General features: G+C 43.4%; 1 protein-coding gene across 8 annotated transcripts in view; it reads right to left on the reverse strand.

Moving 5' to 3' along the window:
• The window catches only part of PRUNE2 (prune homolog 2 with BCH domain), a 292,303-nt gene that overhangs the window by 78,139 nt on the left and 191,749 nt on the right, over positions 1-22,415 (reverse strand). For all 8 annotated transcript variants that reach the window (XM_019966096.2, XM_070794676.1, XM_070794675.1 and 5 more), the window contains 3 exons: positions 20,337-20,495; positions 9,692-16,271; positions 8,585-9,338 (listed from right to left, as the gene is read on the reverse strand). In XM_019966096.2, coding sequence (XP_019821655.2) covers positions 8,585-9,338; positions 9,692-16,271; positions 20,337-20,495 — 7,493 coding nt within the window. The remainder of the gene's footprint in view (positions 1-8,584; positions 9,339-9,691; positions 16,272-20,336; positions 20,496-22,415) is intronic.

Raw genomic sequence — 22,415 nt, forward strand, 5'->3', positions numbered from 1 at the left:
CTCCCTGGAAGGCTCCCTCCCTTCACTCTCTAAATTCCACTTGGTTTTGATCCATGAGGGCCACTGGAGGGAGATCAGAGGAGGAAGGAAGGAGGCCTCCTTCTTCCAGAATGCCTCAGGCTGACCATGCCCTGCTCCTTGTTGAATGGCCCTTTCTACCCAAAGTTCTCATTCTGGGTCTGGGACTCACCGCTTCCCCTCACTCCTGAGGCCTAGGAATAACAACAGCTGGGTTACCCCACGATTCCTTGTGAGTTCCTCAGAAGTTGCCACTGTCTTTGTAAATACTCCCTTTATTAAATATTTCTTCAATTATCTTTATTCGAATGTGTCATCTCTTTCCTGCTGAGTCCCTGATACACTAGTACATTTTGCTTTCAAAAGACATGACTTCTTGTCTTCCTCAAAGCCATCAATTATCATGGAGGAGGTCTTTTTTTCTGACCTCAGGTTTGACCTTTTGCCCATTTCAGCCAGAGAAGTACCTTGGATCCTTGGATTTCTCCTCAAGTTAGAAGCCAACACAGCACAAAAGGGCTCCTCTGTGGGTGTTTCTCCCACGAGACAGCTGGGTTGTATCACCTCATCTTAGTGCCCGTGGTTTTCTCTCACTATAAAATTCCTCACCACAAAATACCACATCTGGGACTTACCTGGTGGTCCAGTGGCTAAGACTCCTCGCCCCTAATGCAGGGGGCCCAAGTTCGATCCCTGGTCAGGGAATTAGATCCTACATGCCAGCTACTAAGAGTTATTAGCATGCCACAACTAAAGATCCTGTGTTCCACAACTAAGACCCAGTGCAGCCAAATGAATAGAATATTAAATATATATATATATATATGTACAGATATAGATATTTATACCAAAGGGTCTGATTCTCTCACCTCCCTCTGGCCTCCAGCCACTGGAGTTGGTGCCACACCTCACAGATGAGAAGCAGCTCACTGACATGGCAGTAGCCATGATGGATTTGCTGAGGCAGGAAGTAAGTGCTCAAGTGTGAAAAAAGCCCAGTAACTGGTCACATGACGGTGTGAAAAGTCAGAGGTGAGTTCTGACTCAGTTATCCTCAAACTCTCCCTTTGGAAACTTTGGCTCTTGAACTTGAAACTTTCCATGGGACAACAGGAGAATAGGAATAAATACATCAATCTATAGAAATTGAATCTATAGAAAAAGGTTACTCTCTGTCTCATTTGACAAGAAGACTTAAGTTCAAGTCTTAACTTTACCATTTTCTCATTTCTGGATGACATTAAACAGCTCTCTTATTGAATCAATTTTTTTGTCTATGAAATTGGGATAATAAAACTTGCCATGTCTATTGCAAATGGAAACTGGATGGACTAAAGAAAATATATTTGTCTATCTGCCAGCACTTATTGGAAGTCTACTCTGGGACGGGCTGGCCAGAAGTGCAGAGGTGGCTGGGGCAGAAGTGGAATGGAGGTGGGGGAGACACCAAAATAACTAAAAAAAAAAAAAGAGAGAGACTAAGGCCTGAATGAAGTGCCAATTTAAAGGACATTAAATGACACTTAATTATCACCACCAGGTCACCAAATATAACACACCAAGTGATAAAATATAATTACAAAAATAAATGAACAGAGTCAGTGCCAAGTTTGGTCTTCCAGGTTTGGTTCAGGGCAAAACCAGAAAACAGTAAATAAACAAGGGAACACTGTAGTTTACAGAGTATCAATTTACCTTGGAGAAAGGGCAAATGTTTAGAACTGGGATAGAGCCCATTCAAACAGCAAGACCTAGAGAGGAGGCAGTATGAGCTCAAAGAGCCTGATTCTTCTGAAAGCCCAAACAGATCATTAACCAGCCTTGAGAGAGAGTGGACGGATTATTCCTTTGCCCGTTTTTCATTTTCAACATTTACATGGGTGTAAGACCCAATGTACTAACTTCTCAACCAGAAGTCATAGACAGAAAATGTTGATTTCAGAAGGTCTCATGAAAAAAATGTAAAAAGATCTAATGGTGTCACTTAAAAGGAGAAAGACAAATTCTTTCCCATAGTCTTGTTAGGGAAAAAAGGGCCCCAAAGCACTAGTTTAAAAAGAAAAAAGAAAGCACAGAGATCACCGTAAGAAGCAGGTCATGGGGAATATGAAATATATTGTATTTAAAAGGTCTTTCTTATTTTAAAAAGTGAAAGTCACTCAGTCGTGTCTGACTCTTTGCGACCCCATGGACTATAGAGTCCATGGAATTCTCCAGGCCAGAATACTGGAGTGGGTTGCCTTTCCCTTCACCAGGGGATCTTCCCAACCCAGGGATCAAACCAGGTCTCCCACATTGCAGACAGATTCTTTATCAGCTGAGCCACAAGAGAAGCCAAAGAATACTGAAGTGGGCAGCCTATCCCTTCTCCAGTGGATCTTCCTGACCCAGGAATCGAACCAGGGTCTCCTGCATTGCAGGCGGATTCTTTACCAACTGAGCTATCAGGGAAGTCCTTTTCTTATTTTGCTGCTGCTAAGTCACTTCAGTCGTGTCCGATTCTGTGTGACCCCATAGACGGCAGCCCACCAGGCTCCCCCGTCCCTGGGATTCTCCAGGCAAGAACACTGGAGTGGGTTGCCATTTCCTTCTCCAATGCATGAAAGTGAAAAGTGAAAGTGAAGTCGCTCAGTCGTATCCGACTCTTAGCCACCCCATGGACTGCAGCCCACCAGGCTCCTCCGTCCATGGGATTTTCCAGGCAAAGTACTGGAGTGGGGTGCCATTGCCTTCTTATTTTAGGGAGTATCAAATAACTCACCTCACAGGGCTAGGAGACAATGGGATTGACAAATATACTACTATATATTAATATAAATAGATAATAAGAACCTACTATATAACAGAGGGATCTCTACTCAATACTCTATTATATATGGGAAAAGAATCTAAAGCATGGATACATGTATAATTGATTCACTTTGCTATACACCTGAAACTAACATTAACTCTAAACCAACCATACCCCAAACTGAAAGATACAGCTCCATAAATATAAGGATTGCTGCTGTTGCTGCTCAGTCACTTCAGTCGTGTCCGACTCTCTGCGACCCCATGGACTGCAGCCCACCAGGCTTCTCCGTCCATGGGATTCTCCAGGCAAGAACACTGGAGTGGGTTGCCATTTCCTTCTCCAATGCATGAAAGTGAAAAGTGAAAGTAAAGTCGCTCAGTCGTGTCCGACTCTTAGCGACCCCATGGACTGAGGCCCACCAGGCTCCTCCATCCATGGGATTTTCCAGGCAACAGTACTGGAGTGGGGTGCCATTGCCTTCTTAGGTTACTTCTAAACATTCTGTTTCAAAAGGACACGTGACAACAGCTCCCCCTCTTTTCCATCCCTCTCCTCGCTTTCTCACCCACTGCCCTCTGCTGCATTAATCTACAAAAGACTCAGCAAGTATTATCAGCTTTCCTAGTCTTCTTGAAAATTATTTCCTTTTATCATCCCACACAGCTATATCCTTGCCCCACACCTATAGAAAGCCAACAGAGTTGTATAGCAATCATCCCATTTTTACATAATTCCGATGGTGAATTTATAAACGTTCCATCCTCTCTTAGTTCCATGCTGTTAGTATATAGTTCAGATTCCTGAATATAACCTCTGATAATGCTAGGAGGCAAGTTGGACAGGCTATGGTGCCCAGTTGTTTGGTCAAACACGAGTCCAGATGTTGCTGTGAAGATATGTTTTAGATATGATCAACACTGAAGTCAGTAGACTTTGAGTAAGGGAGATTACCCTCTGGAATGGGGGTGGGCCTCATCTAATCAGTTGAAGGCCTTAAGAGCAAAGTCTGAAGTTTCCTGAAAAGAGAGGAACACTCTTCAGATCTACCACAAAGAGACTCTACCTGTTTCCAACCTGCTGCCCTGCAGAATTCTGACTCAAGACTGCAACAACTCTTGCCTGAGTTTCTAGCCTGTTAGCCTGACCTACAGAATTCAAACCTGTCAGCCTCTAAAACAGTATGAACCAATTCCAATTCCTTAGAACAAGTTCCCCTCCCTCCCTTCTCCCTCTCTCATACATATATATTGCTCCTATAGGTTCTGTTTCTCTGGAGAACACTAATACCATTTACCCTTTCTTCACATGACATTCTTGCAACCACACCTTCCTTAAAATAAACATATACATGGTTCTTTGCTTTAAGAAAAGCCTGTGTGCCACAGATTACTCTGCAGATGCTCTCTGTGGCCACACAGGAAAGACCAGGCATATGCTTCACTCTCAGGGGAACTGGAGTGCAATCCCGGGTGGGTCTACAACTGGAAGATGACCAAGCTGTTGGCAAATGCATCTGGGAAGATGAATCCTAGGAACTAGAACACAATGGTGAAGATATCAAGGGAGACTTTTATTTCCCAGCACTCACAATAAGTTTTGTTAACAAGAGACAGTAGGTGGGGTATAATGAGAAAACGTATCTTTCCAATGCTCCCTCAGATTCTGAAAATATGGTTTACTGCTCTCCAAACAGTGTGGGAGCTCAGAGAGGGTGTGGCTGGATGATGTGAGGGCAAGAAGTCAGTTTGCAGTTGGTATATCATCTTACATATACTATCAGCCTACTTTTATTTCTGAAGATCAGATTTTAATATATTTTTTTCTAGATAGTCTTGGTTTTGGCCTATGATTAGATGATGCGTCAGACATCTCCAGGTTTTTGGTGTGAAAAATATGGCTATCTTCTCATTGCTTCTGTGATCGCCTTCCAGTCTCCAGATTTCCTTTATGCTGCTCTCCCCCAGTTAACTCAGTAGCCTCTCACCCATTTCTTCACCTTTCCAGACTATGACCTTCCTTTAATGCCTGTCTCAAATTGCACCTCTCAGGACCGCAACATGACTTCTGTAGGTCTTTTGCATTTTGCTTCCATGGGCTCCTTCTCTTACTAAAACAAAACAAAACCCTAAAACTTTGTTTCACATCTGCATTGGTATAAAGAAATATAATCCACACCAGAATATAAATCACATAGGAATACAATCACTTTTTCTTTTGATTTGAAAAGAAAGTTAAAAACTTCTCATGGGCCTTTTAAAGTGTCATGGGTCCTGGGCACCCTGCCTCCTGATGTAGCTGGATAATAAGCCATCCTTGTTCCTCCTCCATAAAAGTATTCTACACAATTAACACACACACATATATATAAAGTCTAAAAAATAGTACTGATGAACCTGGAGATGCAGATATAAAGAAAAGACTTGTGGACCCAGTGGGGGAAGGAGAGGGTGGCGCCCATGGAGAGAGGAGCACTGACATTAATACACTACCATGTGTAAAACAGCTAGCTAGTGGGAAGAGCTGCATAGCACAGGGGGCTCAGCTCTGTGCTCTGTGATGACCTAGACAGATGGGATGGGTTGAGAGGGCTGCGAGGGAGGCGATATATGTACACATATAGCTGATTCACGTTGTATCACAACACTGTAAATAAATTATCCTCCCATTAAAAAAAAAAGTATCTACACAAATGCCTCTCTCTTAATTTACTAGCATTAACACATACTCCAGACATAAAGAGGCTCTTTCAAATCCTTGCTTCTTCTCTTTTTAACTATAAACCAGAAAAGCAATTCAAACTTCCTAAACATCAGTTTCCTACCTTGTATAAGCCTTACCTCATGCGGTTGCCATGGTAACATGTGACTCTGCATATACAATGCTTAGAACCTGGTCCAGGGCAAATATCCATAACTGGTAGCTAATTATATTTAAACAGACACTGGCCATCAACTATCTTGATTTAAATATCACACTATTATCTACCTTTTCATTTACATTGAACTCTTTTATCAAATAACTCCTAGAGGGATGGGACTAAGTTTCAGACCAGCAGTTCTCAAACTACTGTGCATCAGAATGCCCTGGAGGAGGTACTGAAACAGAGGAGTGAAGTTCCTGATTGAGGAGGTATGGGGTAGAGCAAGTAATATACCTTCCTAGCAAGTACTAGATGATGCTAGGGCCTGCTGGTTTTAGGGCCCCATTCAGAAAACCACTGTTTTAGATAATTCTACATCCTTCCAAAATCTAGCACAGAGAAAAGCTTTCAAATACTTCAGAGTAAATTATTTAGGTAAAAGGAGAAACAAATCCCAGTGGGAAAATCTGTCCCCTTCCCCAGTTGTGAGAAAATGTTCATTCCTGCAGGGGCTGAGCAGAAAGAGATGAGCAAAGAAATCTCATTAAAAGGGGGAAGTGGCACCACTGAACACTATCATCTGCTGGATTTCAGCGGCATGTGCAAAATGCAGACAAGAAGCCAAACAATAGCTCAGCCAACTCAAGGCTGCCTGTGTTCTGAGCTCAATCTATAACAGTGCCAGCAGGGCCGCTGGGATCCATCTGCTACTCTCTTTCTGATAACGGATCTTAGGTCTCTCTGGAAGGAAACAGCTTGACAGGAAGAAAGAAAGATTAGGCCAACTGAAAATGTCTGGATTTATGAAGCTGCACTTGAACAGGGCACAGCTTTTAACTCTTGATAGCACTTTGCTAACCTTCAACATTCCTCCACTGTTCTTTCTGATTTCTCTGTTCCTTTCATGGAGAAATGTGAATGTCAAAGTTCTCTGGACATTTTCTATTGATACACAAATTAAAGTTGCAGGATTCAGTATTGAAGGAAGACTTGAGATCCTCCAGCCCAACCCACCAATTTTATGGATGAGGAAACTTAAATCTAGGGTTAATTAAAACACGTAATTGGCAGTGGTAGAACCAGGCTGAAATCCAGCTGCCTTGACATGCAGAGGGCATATGGGTGTATAAAGCCCTTTATGCTCCTAAAATAATTAGGAGAAAGATACCTAAATGTCCATCAGCAGAGGAATGGATAAAGAAGATGTGGTACACACGGACAACGGAATATTACTCAGCTATTAAAGAACAATGCCATTTGCAGCAACATGGATGCACCTAGAGATTATCATATGAAGTGAGGTGAGTCAGAAAAGACAAATATCATATAGTATTGCTTACATATGAAATCTAAAAATAAATTATATAAGTGAACTTATTTACAAAACAGAAACCAACTCACAGACTTCAACAACAAATTTATGGTTACCAAAAGGGAAATGTTGTGGGGGAAGAAATTAGAAGTTTGGGATTAACATATACATGCTGCTGCTGCTGCTAAGTCGCTTCAGTCATGTCCGACTCTGGGTGACCCCATAGACAGCAGCCCACCAGGCTCCCTCGTCCCTGGGATTCTCCAGGCAAGAACACTGGAGTGGGGTGCCATTTCCTTCTCCAATGCATGAAAGTGAAAAGTGAAAATGAAAAGTGAAAATGAAGTAGCTCAGTCATGTCCTACTCTTAGCGACCCCATGGACTGCAGCCCACCAGGCTCCTCTGTCCATGGGATTTTCCAGGCAAGAGCACTGGAGTGGGGTGCCATTGCCTTCTCCGCATATACATGCTACAGTATATAAAAATAGATAATCAACAAGGACTACTGTATAGCACAGGAAACTCTACTCAATACTCCGTAATGACCTATATGGGAAAAGAATCTGGAAAAGAATGGATTTATGTGTATATATAAGTGGATCATTTTGCATACAACTGAAACTAACATAACACTGTAAGTCAACTGTACTCCAATATAAGCTAAAAACTAAACTTAAAAAAATGAGTAAGAAAAAGGTACTTTTTTCTCCACTACTTTAAGGAGGAAACATGTAACTTAAGATACTTTTCACAACATGTCCTTTTGTCCCTGGAAGCAGGGGTGCTTTATCAGAACAAGTGAAGAGAAATGAACCACCCTAAACAGTTTTAGCAGGGCCTGGAAACTTGAGAGCAAGAACGATGTTCACTGGCTACCCAGAAACTTGGCCAGAGCAGACTCTCAAAATCCAAACAGCAAATGAATGAATGAATTACTGGTTTGACGGTTATTTGCAAATTTTCAGTCAATTAAGGAATGCACGTTTCACATTAAGATTTTAAGCCTGCTATGGAGTCTCCTCATTCCCACTCACATAAAAACAGAATCACCTTTTCTATATGCTGGAAAACACAGGTTTTGGGGGTGTAAAACTGAATCTCAGAGCGCCCACTCTGGTTACTTAATTCTCGGCAAGTTATAGAAACTTTCGGAGCCCCAACTCCCCACCCTCCACCAGTATGTATAAAAATTAAAACCTACCACCTGAGGGCTGTTGTAAGAATTAAGTAAGATAATGTGTGCAAACTGCCTTGCACTATGAATAAATGTGTATCTATTCCCCTCCAGTACCAATTAACTATTTAAAAGTAAAACAGGTATTGAGTAGATGAAGGAAGTTAGGTAAGTTAGATGAAATCAGAAAGGTAAGTATAAGACTGTGGATGGAAACTAAAGTGCCTTTTTTGGCTGAAAATGTACACAAATCTCATTATCCTTATGGTTATCTAGCAGCTGCTTTCACTGATGTTATGCTTTGCAATACATGTAAGCAAAGCTCCTATCATCTAGATATTCTTCATACTCCATAATCCCTCACAGGTTCCCCAGTCCCTAACAAAATAGTTTCCAGGAAAAAAATAAATGTTTTTTTTGCTTACCCATTCCGTCTTGGTTTCCTTGCTCTGGGCTCAAGAAACTCTGTCTCCTCCTCCATTTCCATTTCAGGGATTATGTTTTGTGGTGAAAGCATTTCCCATTCATTGTCATGGGTGACAGGCTGCAACATAACTGCATCAGGGCCAGCTTTGCCTCGGCTCTTGCTCCTCCGTGATTGGCTGCCCAGATCAGAGGCTTCCCCTAGTGCTAAAGATTCTAGAGGCTTCATTTCTTCCAGAATCTGTATTTGGGGGCTCTGGCCCAAGCTGTGATCAGAGGCTGGCTCCACAGCCTCACCAGACCATCCAGGTCCTGAGTCCATGGTCTCTGATGATGGATCACTAACCTCACTACGGCCCAAGACCATCCAACTCTGGTCTTGCCCAGGGCTTTCAGAAGATGATCTCTTATCATCTTTGGAAGACATTCTTTCTGTAGATAGATGATTTCTTTCATTTAAGGAAGCTGGTTGACCTGTGTCCGGGGAGCTGGCTAACTGAGTTTCTGGCAGCCCTTTTTCCTCGGAATCTACGTGAAGCTCTTCTAATTCCGATGTGATTTCTCTAGCTTCACAGGCCTCTGGCTCTGGCAGTGAATTTTCTTCATGGTTTACAAGTATGTAATCCATGTGCAATGCATGACGATCTTCTTTCTTCTCAGTGTTCCTTTCCTCCCCATGTTCTGATTTTACCTGCTCAGGCTCTTTGGTAGGAATTATTTTTTCTTCTTCCAACTCTAATATTCCCTCACTGGCACCTAGAAGTGAAAAATGAAGGTGAGAAGGAGAGAACAAGGCTTCATTAACACATTATGTGACTTGTGATCTTTGCAAATGATCTATCTAAAGAGAGAGAATTTAAAAAAATACTTTTATTTTGTAAAAAAAAAAAAAACAAAACTTTTATTTTGTAGAGCTGTTTAATTTGCATGCACTCTCAAGGATAGTTATTATATAAGCAGTAGATATTACTGCAGTAAGTCAAGACTTGGTTAAGCATGCACTGCAAATGTAGTTAGTTCCTCTGTACCAACATTGGTAGGAAGAGTGCATTTTACAAATTGAATGAAAGCTCAATTTCTCAAGCCTGGAGGAATGAAAGGCTTCTTACCACTTGGTGGTCCTATGTCTCCACCTGCTGGTGAATCTGAACGATCTGTTTCTACTTCCCAGTCAATGTGTGATGGAGACAAATCAGGGTTGGCATCAATTCCGACAGGCAAAGGAACAGACTCAGGGTCTTCGTGAATGTGCAGTACAACTGGCTGGCCTTCGGGCTGTCTGTCTGTGGTCTCAGCATGGTTTTCCTGGTTTCTTTCATCAGGAAGGGCAGAAAGCAGTATCTCTGCTGCTTCGCTCCCCAGAGACTCATCCTCTGGAGTCCCAGATTCCTCTGTGGTTTTGATGCCAGGAGTAGGTTCCGTGAGATAGGATAAATCAAAGGGAGGTGTGTAAGGTACCAACTCATGCTTCAGGGCATCTTCTTCCAAGGGAGGGTCAACACCATAGACAAAGTGTTCAGGCTCTTTCATTAAGTCTTCATCAATATTTTGGCCCATGACATCATACTCAAAGTCACCCCACGAGGCTTCAGAGGAACAGATATCATGCTTCCCTGTCTCCCCATCAAATGGCGTTTCAGGAATGCCTTCTGATAATGTCAACTTACTCATGTCATCTATTGTTCCCGTGGATGTGTTGAGACCCGAGGCATCGCTGAGACTGTGGTCGAAGGCAGCTTCACTGACATCCAGACAAGTGTCCGAGGCTAGCAAAGCATCAGGAACCGTGGCAGGATTCTCAGTAACAGAGGGCTGCTCACGGTCCAACAAGTCCCCTGCATCGGTCTGCCTCTGAGGAAGAAGGTCTTCTGATATCGAAGATCTACTGTCGTCCACAGTTGTCTCTTGGTAAGTTGCACAAATACCAGTTTCCACATTTTCAATCATTGAGATTGTTCTGTCAACAGTTTCCAAAACTGGTGTCATATCTGGATTGGCTCCTTGTTCTGATGCTTTTAAGCCTGCATTGTTTTCACCATTAATTTCAGAAGGTTCAGGAAAACACTCGTGAGAGGAAGGCTGAGATGAGTCATTTGTGTTTGTCTGCTCGCTGACTGGAGGCAGTGGGATGACATTTTCAGAGGACAGTTCTGAAGTATAAGGGACAAATTCCTGCCCAGGCTCCTGTCTGGATTCTTCATCTATCTCTGGCTCGGTGAGATATAACTCACTGGCTTCCCTTTCAGGTCCCAGCCCAGCATCGATGTGCTGCTTAGTCTCTGGCTTTACTTCATAATCATGACAAACATCAGGGCTGTTGGAAGCCTGGGAATTGCTGTCGTGGTCACAGTGAGTCAGTATATCAGGATTCTCACCATCTGTCTTCACACTGAAGGGCTGTTTCACACCCATCCACAAGTCGGGCGAAGATGAGGCCAGGTGCCCACCCTCTTGGAAGTTGCCGTGTAAAATATCTGGAACAAACGTGCCCTGGGGGCCCTCAGTAGGGGTAGAGTCACTCCATTCAGAGCCTGACTTGTTCATCATCTGGGTGGGAGAACTGACAGCAGGGAAATCTTCAGACGTCATGTTTGAATTTGTCATTTCACTTGGGTGTGATTTTTCTTCTTCCCACCAATTTGTTTCTTGACACTCAGTTGTTGCTACACCAGATACAATGCATCCATTTTCATCTGCGTAAGTACAAGACGAGTCTGGCTGGTCCCAGGCAGACAGCACTGAATTCTGACACTGTTCTTGCGTAGGCACTTCAGAGGAGAGTTCGTCACCGGCAGAAGACATGAAGGTTTGTTCTCTGGAATCTGTGTCTTTAATTTGTTCCAATATTACAAGTTGGTTAAGCTGATCAGCTTCTGGGTCTGGCTGCCTTGGTTGAATGTTCCAAAGCTGCTCGTGGGCATTCTCCCCATTATGATCTAGAAAGGGTGACTGATGGTTTTCATTGAAAGGATTGGTACCATGTAGTGCCAGGGATTCAGTATCACCCTGAATGGGCACTCCCCAAGGACCCATGTTTTCACACACTGAGGAATTCATTTCTAGCACAGCACTTGAGTTAGATAATTCTCCTTCAAATGCACTCTCGATTGGTCGCCCTTCCTGTAGGGAGGGCTTCCACCACTCCGTGCTCTCAGTTGAGAAGTCAGCCATTTCCAATTTAGAGTAATTTTCATTATTTGGTTCAGCTTTGGGAGATATCTGCCATATGACATCTCCTGTCCTCCCTATTTCTGGAGAAGACCTTGTCTCCTTATCGACTGATGTTACCTGTAATTCAGTCTTCCTTACTGGTGAGAAATTCCAGTGATCAGGGCTGCTTTGTTGATCATCACAGGATGGGTTTGACTTATTCTCATTCTCTGCTTGCTCTGGACTGCCTCTATAGACAGAACATTGCTCAGATTCAGGATCTGCTGTGGCCAAGGACTTATTAGATTTATTCAATGAATCCCAAGCTCTGAGTTCACTCGGAGCCACTTGACAAGTATCCGAATGGATCTCTTTCTCCACTGACTCTTCATAGCCTTCACCATCATCATCAGAACCTGAGCTTGTTGAAATGAAGCTGGTGTCCTCTGGCTGTACAGTTTCAGGAAGATCACGTTCATTTTTCTCCTGATGGCTGACCACTAGCTTTCTTTCCTGATACGCATCTGAATATTCAGAATATCTACCTGTTTCTGGGCTGGATAAAGAAGAAAAGGAATCACCATCTATTGAGTCACCCCAAAACTCTAAAAATTTAGGAACCTTGTGATCTAAGCTCCTTTCAAACCTGTCCATTCTGTTTTTCTCCAAACCCTGCATTTCAGCAACTACTTCTGCATGACCATCAGTAGTCATTAGTTCAGATTCTTGGCGATTCTGTGTACTCCAATCATTTTGATTTTCCTTCTGATGCCCAGTATTGAGTCCTTGGTCCCAGGAAGGCAATGTAGACGAAGAATCATTTATGTCAGGACTGGATGCACTTGAAAGTGTATACTCACTAGAAATACTATCTCTGTCATCATTTCCTGATAAATTGGCTCTTGGAGGGCTGTTTTCAGTATTCCTAACTTCGAGATTCATAGTTATCTCAGAACTTGCACCACTGACCAGCACATCACTGTCTTTAGGGCCATCCCAAGAGTCAAGGCCTTGGGGACATTCATCAGGTGGCTCTTGGTCAATTTTCTCTGGCTCCAGAATGTCACATTCTTCAGCTTTCTCCACATCCACTTGAGGTAGACACACACTTTTTGTGGAATTCAGCCTACCTGGAATTTCAATAGTTTCACTTGAATTTCTTCTGGGGCTTATGAGGTGCTCTTCACAGGTCTCTCTTGCTGGCAAGTGATCTTCAGACACCTCTGTTTGCACATCACAGGGGTCTGGAGTGTAAGACCCCTTCTCCTGCTCTAATACTTCCTGGGGTTCCTTGGTCTGAGGACTGGAAGTCACTGAAAAATTTCTGATTTTGCCTGGTTCATTGGAGATTTCTTGATGATCAGATGCAGCTGGGGATGGGCATTCCTGGCTACCTTGCCCTTTTCCAGAAGGTTCTGAGGTTCCATCCATTAGCTCATCACTGGAATTCTCCCTATCAGCAGCTCCGTGGAATTCCTTCTCACTTTCCTTTTGTCCATAGCTAGGACCCTTCCAGGGATCTGAGCATGCAAAATGCTCTGGATTCTCAAGTCTGGTCACCAAATATGCCGAATCACTTGGCAGGGTTCCTCTGCATGTGTCCTGCTTGTCAGGATCGATTGTTTCAGACTCACTGGCTTCAGAGGCTTCCAGCACGTCTGCAATGTGACTATCCTGAATTTTTTCTAATGAGCTGGTTGTTTCAGGAGGTGATCTGCTCTGTTCTGTATCTGTAGCATACGATGGGCTAGGTAATATTAATGATGACATGGCATTATCTCTCATGACAGAATCCCAAATACTATTCGCGATCAGCTGCCCACTTTTCTCATTCAGCACGTGGTATTCATCAGGAGCCATGTCCAGGCTGTGCTCAGAAGAGGCAGGGAGTTCCCAGTCTGCCTGATTTGCCTCCTGATACTCCACGCCCCAGGGTTCTACCTGTCTCACTGAAAATCGGGTTTCAGGTTCGCTACCTTCCGCCATGTACCCTTGTGCCTGACCTTCACCAGTGATGGCCACGCCCGCACTGCAGTCATCCCAGTCCAAGTCATTGTCCATATCCGAGATGGTTGCAGTAGACTGAGTGTCCTCCAGAATCACTCTGTTCCACGTGTCGAGGCTGTCAGGGGCTGCCTGCCGGGCGTCAGCACTGCTGTGCAGAAGTGTGAGCTGTCGGTTCGTCTCATTGTACAGCTGCATCATGCTGGGGTCGTCATAACTGGACTGGCTGCTTTCCCCCATGTCATCCTCAAAGGAGACATTCTGATCATCCGTGGGCTCTACTTGGAGTAGATCTTTATCTGGGCTATGGGTGGCATTTATTTCTGTGCCACCATCTGCCTGAGATGAAGCCCACATTTCCAGGTTCCCAGGACCTGAACTCATTCTATTTCTTGGTGGCTGCTGCGGGGACTGAGGAGGCATGTCAGCGCCCCCTGCAGTACAATTAGCATCTTGTGACTCAAAACCCTCCTCTTTAGTGAGTGGCTTGTCTTTGGTTTCTTTCTCCTCTTTGGCCAATGTTGGTGAAGTATAAGAGTCAGAGGTGGAGTAGTTGGTATCTAAGGGGGAGGGCATTGAGTCTTCCCTGACATTGGATGCACTGTAGTCAGAACATTTATAGGATAAGAAGGAGTCCTCCCAAGGTGCTGGGACATCTGAATCTCCTTCCTTGTTACTCTCCTCGAAAAGATTCCAAGAATCTACATTTTTGTACATTTTGCCCCTAATTGTTGGGTCCACCACACTGTTCTGATGGTCCTTTGCTGGCTTAGAACTATTCCATGGATGATCCAGATCAGATGTGGGATTTCCAGATATGAGAATATCATCCCTGGGGTCATGGTTCTTCTTGCCCCAGATTTTTTGAACCGCTTCATTATTTGCCTCACTGGGTGAACTGTCCACGAGGTCTTCTGAAGGGAAAGCGATCCCACTTTTGGCCATGGCCCACTCGTTTGGGTCTCTCACAGAAGGTGTCTCGCTGCTCGTTGGGTGCAGATTCCAAGTATTTTTCAAAGTTTTGGCATCACCTTCTTCACCAAATGCACTCCAGGCTGGGAATGACGCTGCAGCAGCTGGTTCCTCATCCTCTGTGGGGTTTCCCCACGGCTCAGGCATGGCTGTGGGAGAGCGGTCAGAACGCCACAGGGCAGCGAAGTCTTCTATCAGGTGGTTTGTTCCGTGAGGAGAAACATTCAGCAAACGTGATTTCTCAGGGGGCATGTCCTGAAACTGGAAGTTTTTCTCATCTGAGTCTTGAATATTCTTGTTGCCCAGCCCAGATTGACCAAATTCTGACTCCCAGGGACTTGACTTTGGGAAGTCAAGATTCTTGGGTTGAAATATAGAGTCTGAGGCTCTTCTATCAGCTGGGCTTGGCTTATGATCTTTCCAGGACTCAGGGCTCTGGAAGACAGATTCCTGCTTGCTGGAACTCCATGCATCCACGATATTTTTAGAGTCAATTTCCAAACCATCCCACCAGCTGCTGCATCGCGCCCGGGTTAGAGGTGGCCCTGGGTGGCCTGTGTTGACTGTCTTGGGGGTCACGTCTTCTGAACAGAGCAGAGCTGGTTCTTCAGTGGATGGTGAACTTTCCACAAAGCTGTTCATAGGTGTTGGTGGGATCCTCTTTCCAACAGTTTTTAGACTTTCTGGAGAAGGAGATTCATCTTGCATAAAACCTGTCAGGCTCAAATTTCTTTCAGAATTATCCCCAGGACTTTCTTGTCTCTGGACAAACTCCTCATCAAATTCCACGAGGCTCTCTTTGCCAGCCCCTGACAAGAGAGAACTGGATGAATAATTAGGCATGTCCATCCCCCTCCTGTCAAGTTCTTTAGACCCCATGGTGAGCTGTCCTTCTGAGGAATCGCTGTTGGGGAAGAAGTCATCTGTTGGGGAGTAGTCTGCAGAACGGGAGGATGGTTGGGACTGCCCAGAAACCCTGGGTGCTGGGTCAAAGTTGAAAAGGTCGAATGATTGACCATGTTCTCCAGAGCGGGCATGCTCCTCCGCTACTGCTCCTTCGGGGATGGGACTGTAGGAGTCAAACCCTGGGAGGAGGCTGTGGTGAGGCCCCGCCCCTTCTCCCACAGGGCTGTCGTCACTGAGGAACACGGAGCTCTCCTTGGATGAGCGGCTGCTCCTGATGGTGGCCAGCCCACTGTCTGGGCTCACCAGGTCCGCATTGACATCCACCTGGGCCTGGTTAGAATCGCCGAGATCGGGAGGATTTTCCAAGAAATTCACGGAGCTGGGCTGTGGCTCTACATCAGAACCATACAACTCCATGATCCCTGAAGATCCCTGGGAGAGGGGGGCACTGCCTGCCACCGCTTCTGTGGAGGATGTCCGGCTGTTGGAGGCCATCTCCGGACACCTCCTGTTGATGACTTCCTTGACAAGGAGAACCACCTGATCACAAGTCACTGAAGGGTTCTCCTGCTGGTACACCAGGATCTCATCACAGCCACACTCAAAGGGTTCCAGCTCCAGGCAAGGGTTCTGGCACTCTTCCAGTTCACAGCAGATCTGTTGGGAAGGAACAGGGATTTGTGTGAGCACTCAGGTTCTTTTTGCCCTTTGCAATTTGTCTTTCTTAATTTTTTGTAATATAAAATTAATCTGTGTTCATCTGTCTAGAAAAAAAGACAGAACTGAGAATAGTAGAATGAAAAACACACCAAATTCCACTTAATTTACCACCACATTCTCTAATCCAACCAAACTGGCTTTTTGTTGAACCCCAAATCCAGTTGCTCAGTTTTGCTGGCTCTAAAAAGTTATAGGTAAAGAGAGATAAAACTACTTAAATCCTTTCCTCAGTGTAACTTAATGCCATCATCCAACAGGAGCAAAATTCAGCTTTGCAAAAGGCAGAGATAATGCTAGTTGTAGACAAAACTGGGGGGAAAATATTGGACTAGGGAAAATGATGCAGAAGGAAGACTCCTGTTTGTCATAGGCAGCTGAGACCTGCTTTAAGGTAAAGGAGAAAGTAGGAAGAGGAAGCAGTTTCCAGGGGCAGCTTTCTCAACAGCACTCAGGCTCCAGCCTTCTCTTCCTGCCCCCAGAAGCACTGACAGAGCCCAGAATAGACAGAGCTTCCATGGAAAGTAGGGGGATGTGAGGCCAAAACTGCGCTGTAGCTCTATGACTTCCTGGGAAATGCTGAGGACATTTTGCACACTGGGCCTTTGAAATGGCCCCAGAGGATAAGTGGAGGTAATAACAAAAACAGTTATAAATACAGAGCTCACATAGACAATAATAATAATAATAATTAACATTCATTGACTGCTTTCATATGCCAGGCACAGTTCTAAGGATTTTATGTGCAATATCTCCTTTAATCCTCACAATAATTCTACAAGGTAGAAAACTTTCCAAAAATTATTTTTTATTTATTTTTGACTGTACTGGGGTTCCAATGTTGCTTGGGCTCTTCTCTAGTTGCAGCAACTGAGGGTACTCTTCGTCGAGGTGTGTGGGCTTCTCATTGAGGTGGCTTCTCTTGTTACAAAGCAGGGGCTCTAGGGCATGCAGGCTTCAACAGTTGTGGCTCCCAGACTCAGGCCCATTAGTTATGGCACAATAGGCTCATTTGCTCTGCAGCATGTGAAATCTTCCTGGATCAAGGATCGAACCTGGGTGTCTTACACTGGCAGGTGGATACTTTACCACTGAGCCACCAGGGAAGCCCCGTAGTAGCCCTCCTGTTATCCCCATTTTTTCAGTGAGGAAATAGAGACACAGAAAGTTTAAATAATTTGACCAACAACACGCAGGTATCAATGGATGGAGCCACATTTTTGAACTCAGGCAACTGAGCTATAGAGGCTGACCCTTAACCAATGTGACCACATGGTCAAAGAAGGATTCCTCTAGAACAGTCCTGACTTTGTGTTGCTTAAGATCTCAAGGAGATGTCTCTTAAGTGATAGATGGGGAGGGCTGGGGAGGAGAGACAGGGTGGAGTCAACTCAAGGGCTTCTAATCCCTTCATCTATCTTCTACTTCTGTCTGTTTTAGATTAACCAACATTTAAATCAGTTTGCTACAAAAAGTGATTTGAAACCACTGTTTTAGAGGGTTAGGAGACTTTAGTCCCGTCCCTAGGAAACCAGTGACCAAAGATATAATAAAATTTTATTTATAAGACATAACAAAAGCTTTGAAACTGTGTGGAACAAAGTACTGAAAAAGCCACAGGCTGGTGATGCAATTCACAGATGGGTCAGAAGGGTATCAGATGCATCTGCAGCAAGAGAAGGGGGCTTGTTCACACTTGGACTTAAGGGCACAGAGAACCTGGAGAGTGTCAAGAAATGGATCTCTTGGGGGACAGAAAGTGAGGATGTTGAAAAGAAGGGAGTTGAGACTTCACCTCTAGCCATCTGTGAGTAGACCAGGTGTCTAAGCCATTAGTGAGGAAAGATAAGTGATGAAATGGTTCTATGTCTGTGTCATCCATATTATAATGAATTATGTATAGTCCCATATTAGTTATTAAATATGCCTGATTTGGTATATCACTGCCCTATTTTCACTGACTTTTTAAAAAAGGAATGTTGTTTTTTTAAAAAAATTTACTTATTTATTTTGGATGCACTGGGTCCTTGTTGCTGTGTGGGCTTTCTCTAGTTGTGGTGAGCAGGGGTACTACTCTTCACGGCGGTGCATGGGCTTCTCACTGTGGTGGCTTCTCTTGCTGCAGAGCACAGGCTCTAGGCGTTTGGGTTTCAGTAATTGCAGCATGCAGCCTCAACAGTTGTGGCTCATGGGCTCTAGAATACAGGCTCAGTAGCTGTAGTGCATGGGGGTCTTAGTTGCTCAATGGCACATGGAATCTTCCCAAACCAGGGATTAAACCCATGCCCCCTGCATTGACAGGCAGATTCTTATCCATTGCACCATCAGGGAAGTCCTAATTTTGTCTACTTCTTATATTATGAAAACGTTGGGTTAAAAGACTCAGCTCTCAACCAAGATGGTTTGACTGATTACCCAAACAGAATTTTATTATAGTACCTGTAGGAAAACTTTTTTTGAAAAATGTATGTTTTTCTCCGACATGTCCAAGGTATCCAAGGTATTTGATTAGTGGCTGTGTCAAAATACTAACTTTGATTAAAGCTTCAGATCAGTTATTAAGCATTGGGAACCAAATAGGTATTTAGTCAGGGAATAAATTTTGTTAGTTATTACCAGGTAGCAATCCTCAAAGCAAACAGCACCCAAAGGACGATGACTTTTATTTGGGTGAAAAAGATATGATCTTTCTCTTTATGGATTCAGCCAAGAAAAGAAATGGTTATGGGGCTCTTTTAAAGTCCCTATATGGGTGAAGGGAGTCAAAAGGTACAAACTTCCAGTTACAAATAAGTCACGGGGATGTCATGTACAGCTTGGTGACTATAGTTAACAATGCTGTATTGCATATTTGAAAGTTGCCAAGACAGTAGAAGGGCTTCCCAGGTGGCACAAGTGATAAAGAACCTGACTGCCAATGCAGGAGACATAAAAGACTCAGGTTTGATCCCTGGGTTGGGAAGATCCCCTGGAGAAGAGAATGGCAACCCACTCCAGTATTCTTGCCTGGAGAGTCCCATGGACAGAGGAGCCTGGCGGGCTACTATCCATAGGGTCGCACAGAGTTGGACAGAACTAAAGGGATTTAGCTTGCACACAAGAGAGTAGAGAGTAGTTCTCATTGCAAGAAAAAAAATTATATATTATAAAAAATATATAATTATATAAAAATATCATTATATATATGATGGATGTTAACTAGACTTAATGTGGTGATCATTTTGCAACATATACAAGCATTGAATCATTATGTTGTACACTTGAAATTAATATAAGGCTATCTGTCAATTATACCTCAATTAAAAAATGAAAAAAAAGCCAACATTTACCTCACTGCCAATTCTGGTTAGTAACAGAGCATAACAGCTAAAAACTTAAAAACTGAATTAAAGCACTTAACACTAGTTAATTAATTAGTTAATTTATACCATCAAAACTAAAAATTTGAGAAATAACTAGCCAAATGTGCAAAGTACCCCCAACATTTCTTCTTTTAAAGTAACATTTAAGCTACCATCAATTTATTTATTTATTTGTTTTGGGCTGTGCTGGGTCTTCGCTGGGCTTTCCTTTAGTTGCACCAAGCAGGGGTTACTCTCTAGTTGCGGTGCATGGGCTTCTCACTGTGGTGGTTTCTCCTGTTGTGGAGCACAGGCTCTAGAGCACATGGGCTGCAGTAGTTGTCACACGTGAGCTCAGTAGTTGGAGCTTCCAGGCTCCAGAGCACAGGCTCAATAGTTGTAACACATAGGCTTCGTTGCTCCCCTGCATGTGGGATCTTCCCAGATCAGGGATTGAACCAGTGTCTCCTGCATTGGCAGGTAGATTCTTTACCACTGAGCCACCAGGGAAACCCAGCCTCCAACATTTCTTAAAACTCAAATTCTAGGACCTTATCTCTTGGGCTAATTTCTCTAAGCCACCGGTCCACTGCCATCTTCTACCCCATGTTCTGAGAGCCAGCAGATGGGGATTCATGAAATCGTTGGGTCAAGAAGTTCTTACCTGACTGCACAGCTCTAGGTTCTCAGAATACACAGCGATCTGTTGTCTGGGCTGCTGCTCCTCTGACAGGTAACTGGCCAGGAGGATGAGGACATCAAAACCAAACTTTTCTGTGAATGCTTTCAAATCACTGGTGATATTGCTGTGAAATGTACAGTTCTGAAACAACAGGCAATTTGATATTAACATCAAGCTGCTCGGCTCTGGTGAATCATGCCACAAATTTGTCCAGTCTTAAGATGTATTACCAATGATACTTATTATTAGATACAAATGAAATAAATATTTTGCTTTGAGAAAGTTTGCAAATTTTTCATACTATGGCTTGAAATATACATTCCTTGTTTTGTTTTGTTTTCCTAAACCAAGAAAGGAAGGCATCATTGCTGTTACCATTAAGAACAGTTTAGAGAGGAACAAATAGCTTACCATTTTTTCCCTAAAATGTTTGACTTTGTAAAACATACTTTTCCTTTTATTGTTCACATGACATAGGAATGTCTGTAGATTATTATTACAACCCACTAGAAAAGTAGGAGGAAGTTATTGTTTTTTTCTGTAATTATTTTCTAATGATTATTAACTCCAAGCAGAATTCCTGAGGATATACTCAGCTGAGTTTACCAAATTCTTTTTATTCCAATGTAGAAATCTAGGAGATTTGTGTCAGGGATGTAATGTCAGATCTGCTTGCTCTTTCTATGTGATATCTAAAGAGGAAGGAATAACTGGAAAAGGGACCCATCATCAGAGTATACCCAGACCTGTGACTCACATCATCTGTGGGAATGTTCTGGCCTTTTTGAATTGTATTAACTACAATGAGACCCACTTTTTGTCTGCATGGTTATCTCTCTTTCTTAAAACAATACTGCTAAGTCACTTCAGTCATGTCTGACTCTGTGCGACACCATAGACACAGCCCACCAGGCTTCCCCATCCCTGGGATTCTCCAGGCAAGAACACTGGAGTGGGTTGCCATTTCCTTCTCCAATGCATGAAAGTGAAAAGTGAAAGGGAAGTAGCTCAGTAGTGTCCGACTCCTAGCGACCCCATGGACTGCAGCCCACCAGGCTCCTCCGTCCATGGGATTTTCCAGGCAAGAGTACTGGAGTGGGGTGCCATTGCCTTCTCCCTAAAACAATACACTGAATACCATATGTTACCCCCTAGCATAATGCCTGGCATATACTAGTTGCTCAAGAAAAGTTTGTTGAATGAATGGAGAGACACAGAAAATCAACCTGTGCTACATAATCCTTTATCATAGTGTGTGTGTGTATATATATATATATATATATATATATATATATATAATATTAATAACACCTGTAAATGACAATCACATAATCTTCACCTGATAATCCATAGCTCTACTCAATGGAAATCATCTTAATGTGCATTCAAGAGATATAAAGAATTCTGTTAATTTTTTCCTGATTACAAAGTCATCAGAATTATGCATGGCACTGGTAAAACATTAAAGCAGTACAGAAAAGCAGCCCATAGGAAGTGGAAATACCACACACCTCCACCTCAAATAACCATTATGAAGAGCTAAACAGTGCAGCACATTTGGGTGCAGACTTTTTTCATGTCCAGATGAATGTTTGTATATGGTAGCTCTTTAACACTTGTGGATTCGATATTCGTAGCTTAGACTATTTAGCCACTTGAAATATCCCATAATACATGTACTCTGTAATTCTGCTGAGCTGAATGTCAAGCTTGATGAGGTCACCGAGAGAGAAAATGAGAAACCTGGCCATTGGGTGGATCCAACCCATCAGTGGCTTCCCTGCCTCTAGGAGCCTTGCTGTCTACTCCTGTGGCCACTACTCTCATTAGCTATCTCATGAGGCTACTTTCACTTTTGGTTACAAGGAAGTGCACATGGGAATTCACAAAGATCTCAGGATACATTGCTGATGAATACAAAGGGTCTACTGTATGGACCTGGTAATGAAATGTATGATGCTCAAATACAATAGCTTTTGGAAGTATGCACACAGTCAGCTTTCATGCATTTAATTTATTGTCCAAGTGTCATAATAATAATCTTTAAATAAGTACTTCAAA

This window comes from Bos indicus, chromosome 8, assembly GCF_029378745.1.
Source record: "Bos indicus isolate NIAB-ARS_2022 breed Sahiwal x Tharparkar chromosome 8, NIAB-ARS_B.indTharparkar_mat_pri_1.0, whole genome shotgun sequence".
Lineage (NCBI taxonomy): Eukaryota > Metazoa > Chordata > Mammalia > Artiodactyla > Bovidae > Bos > Bos indicus.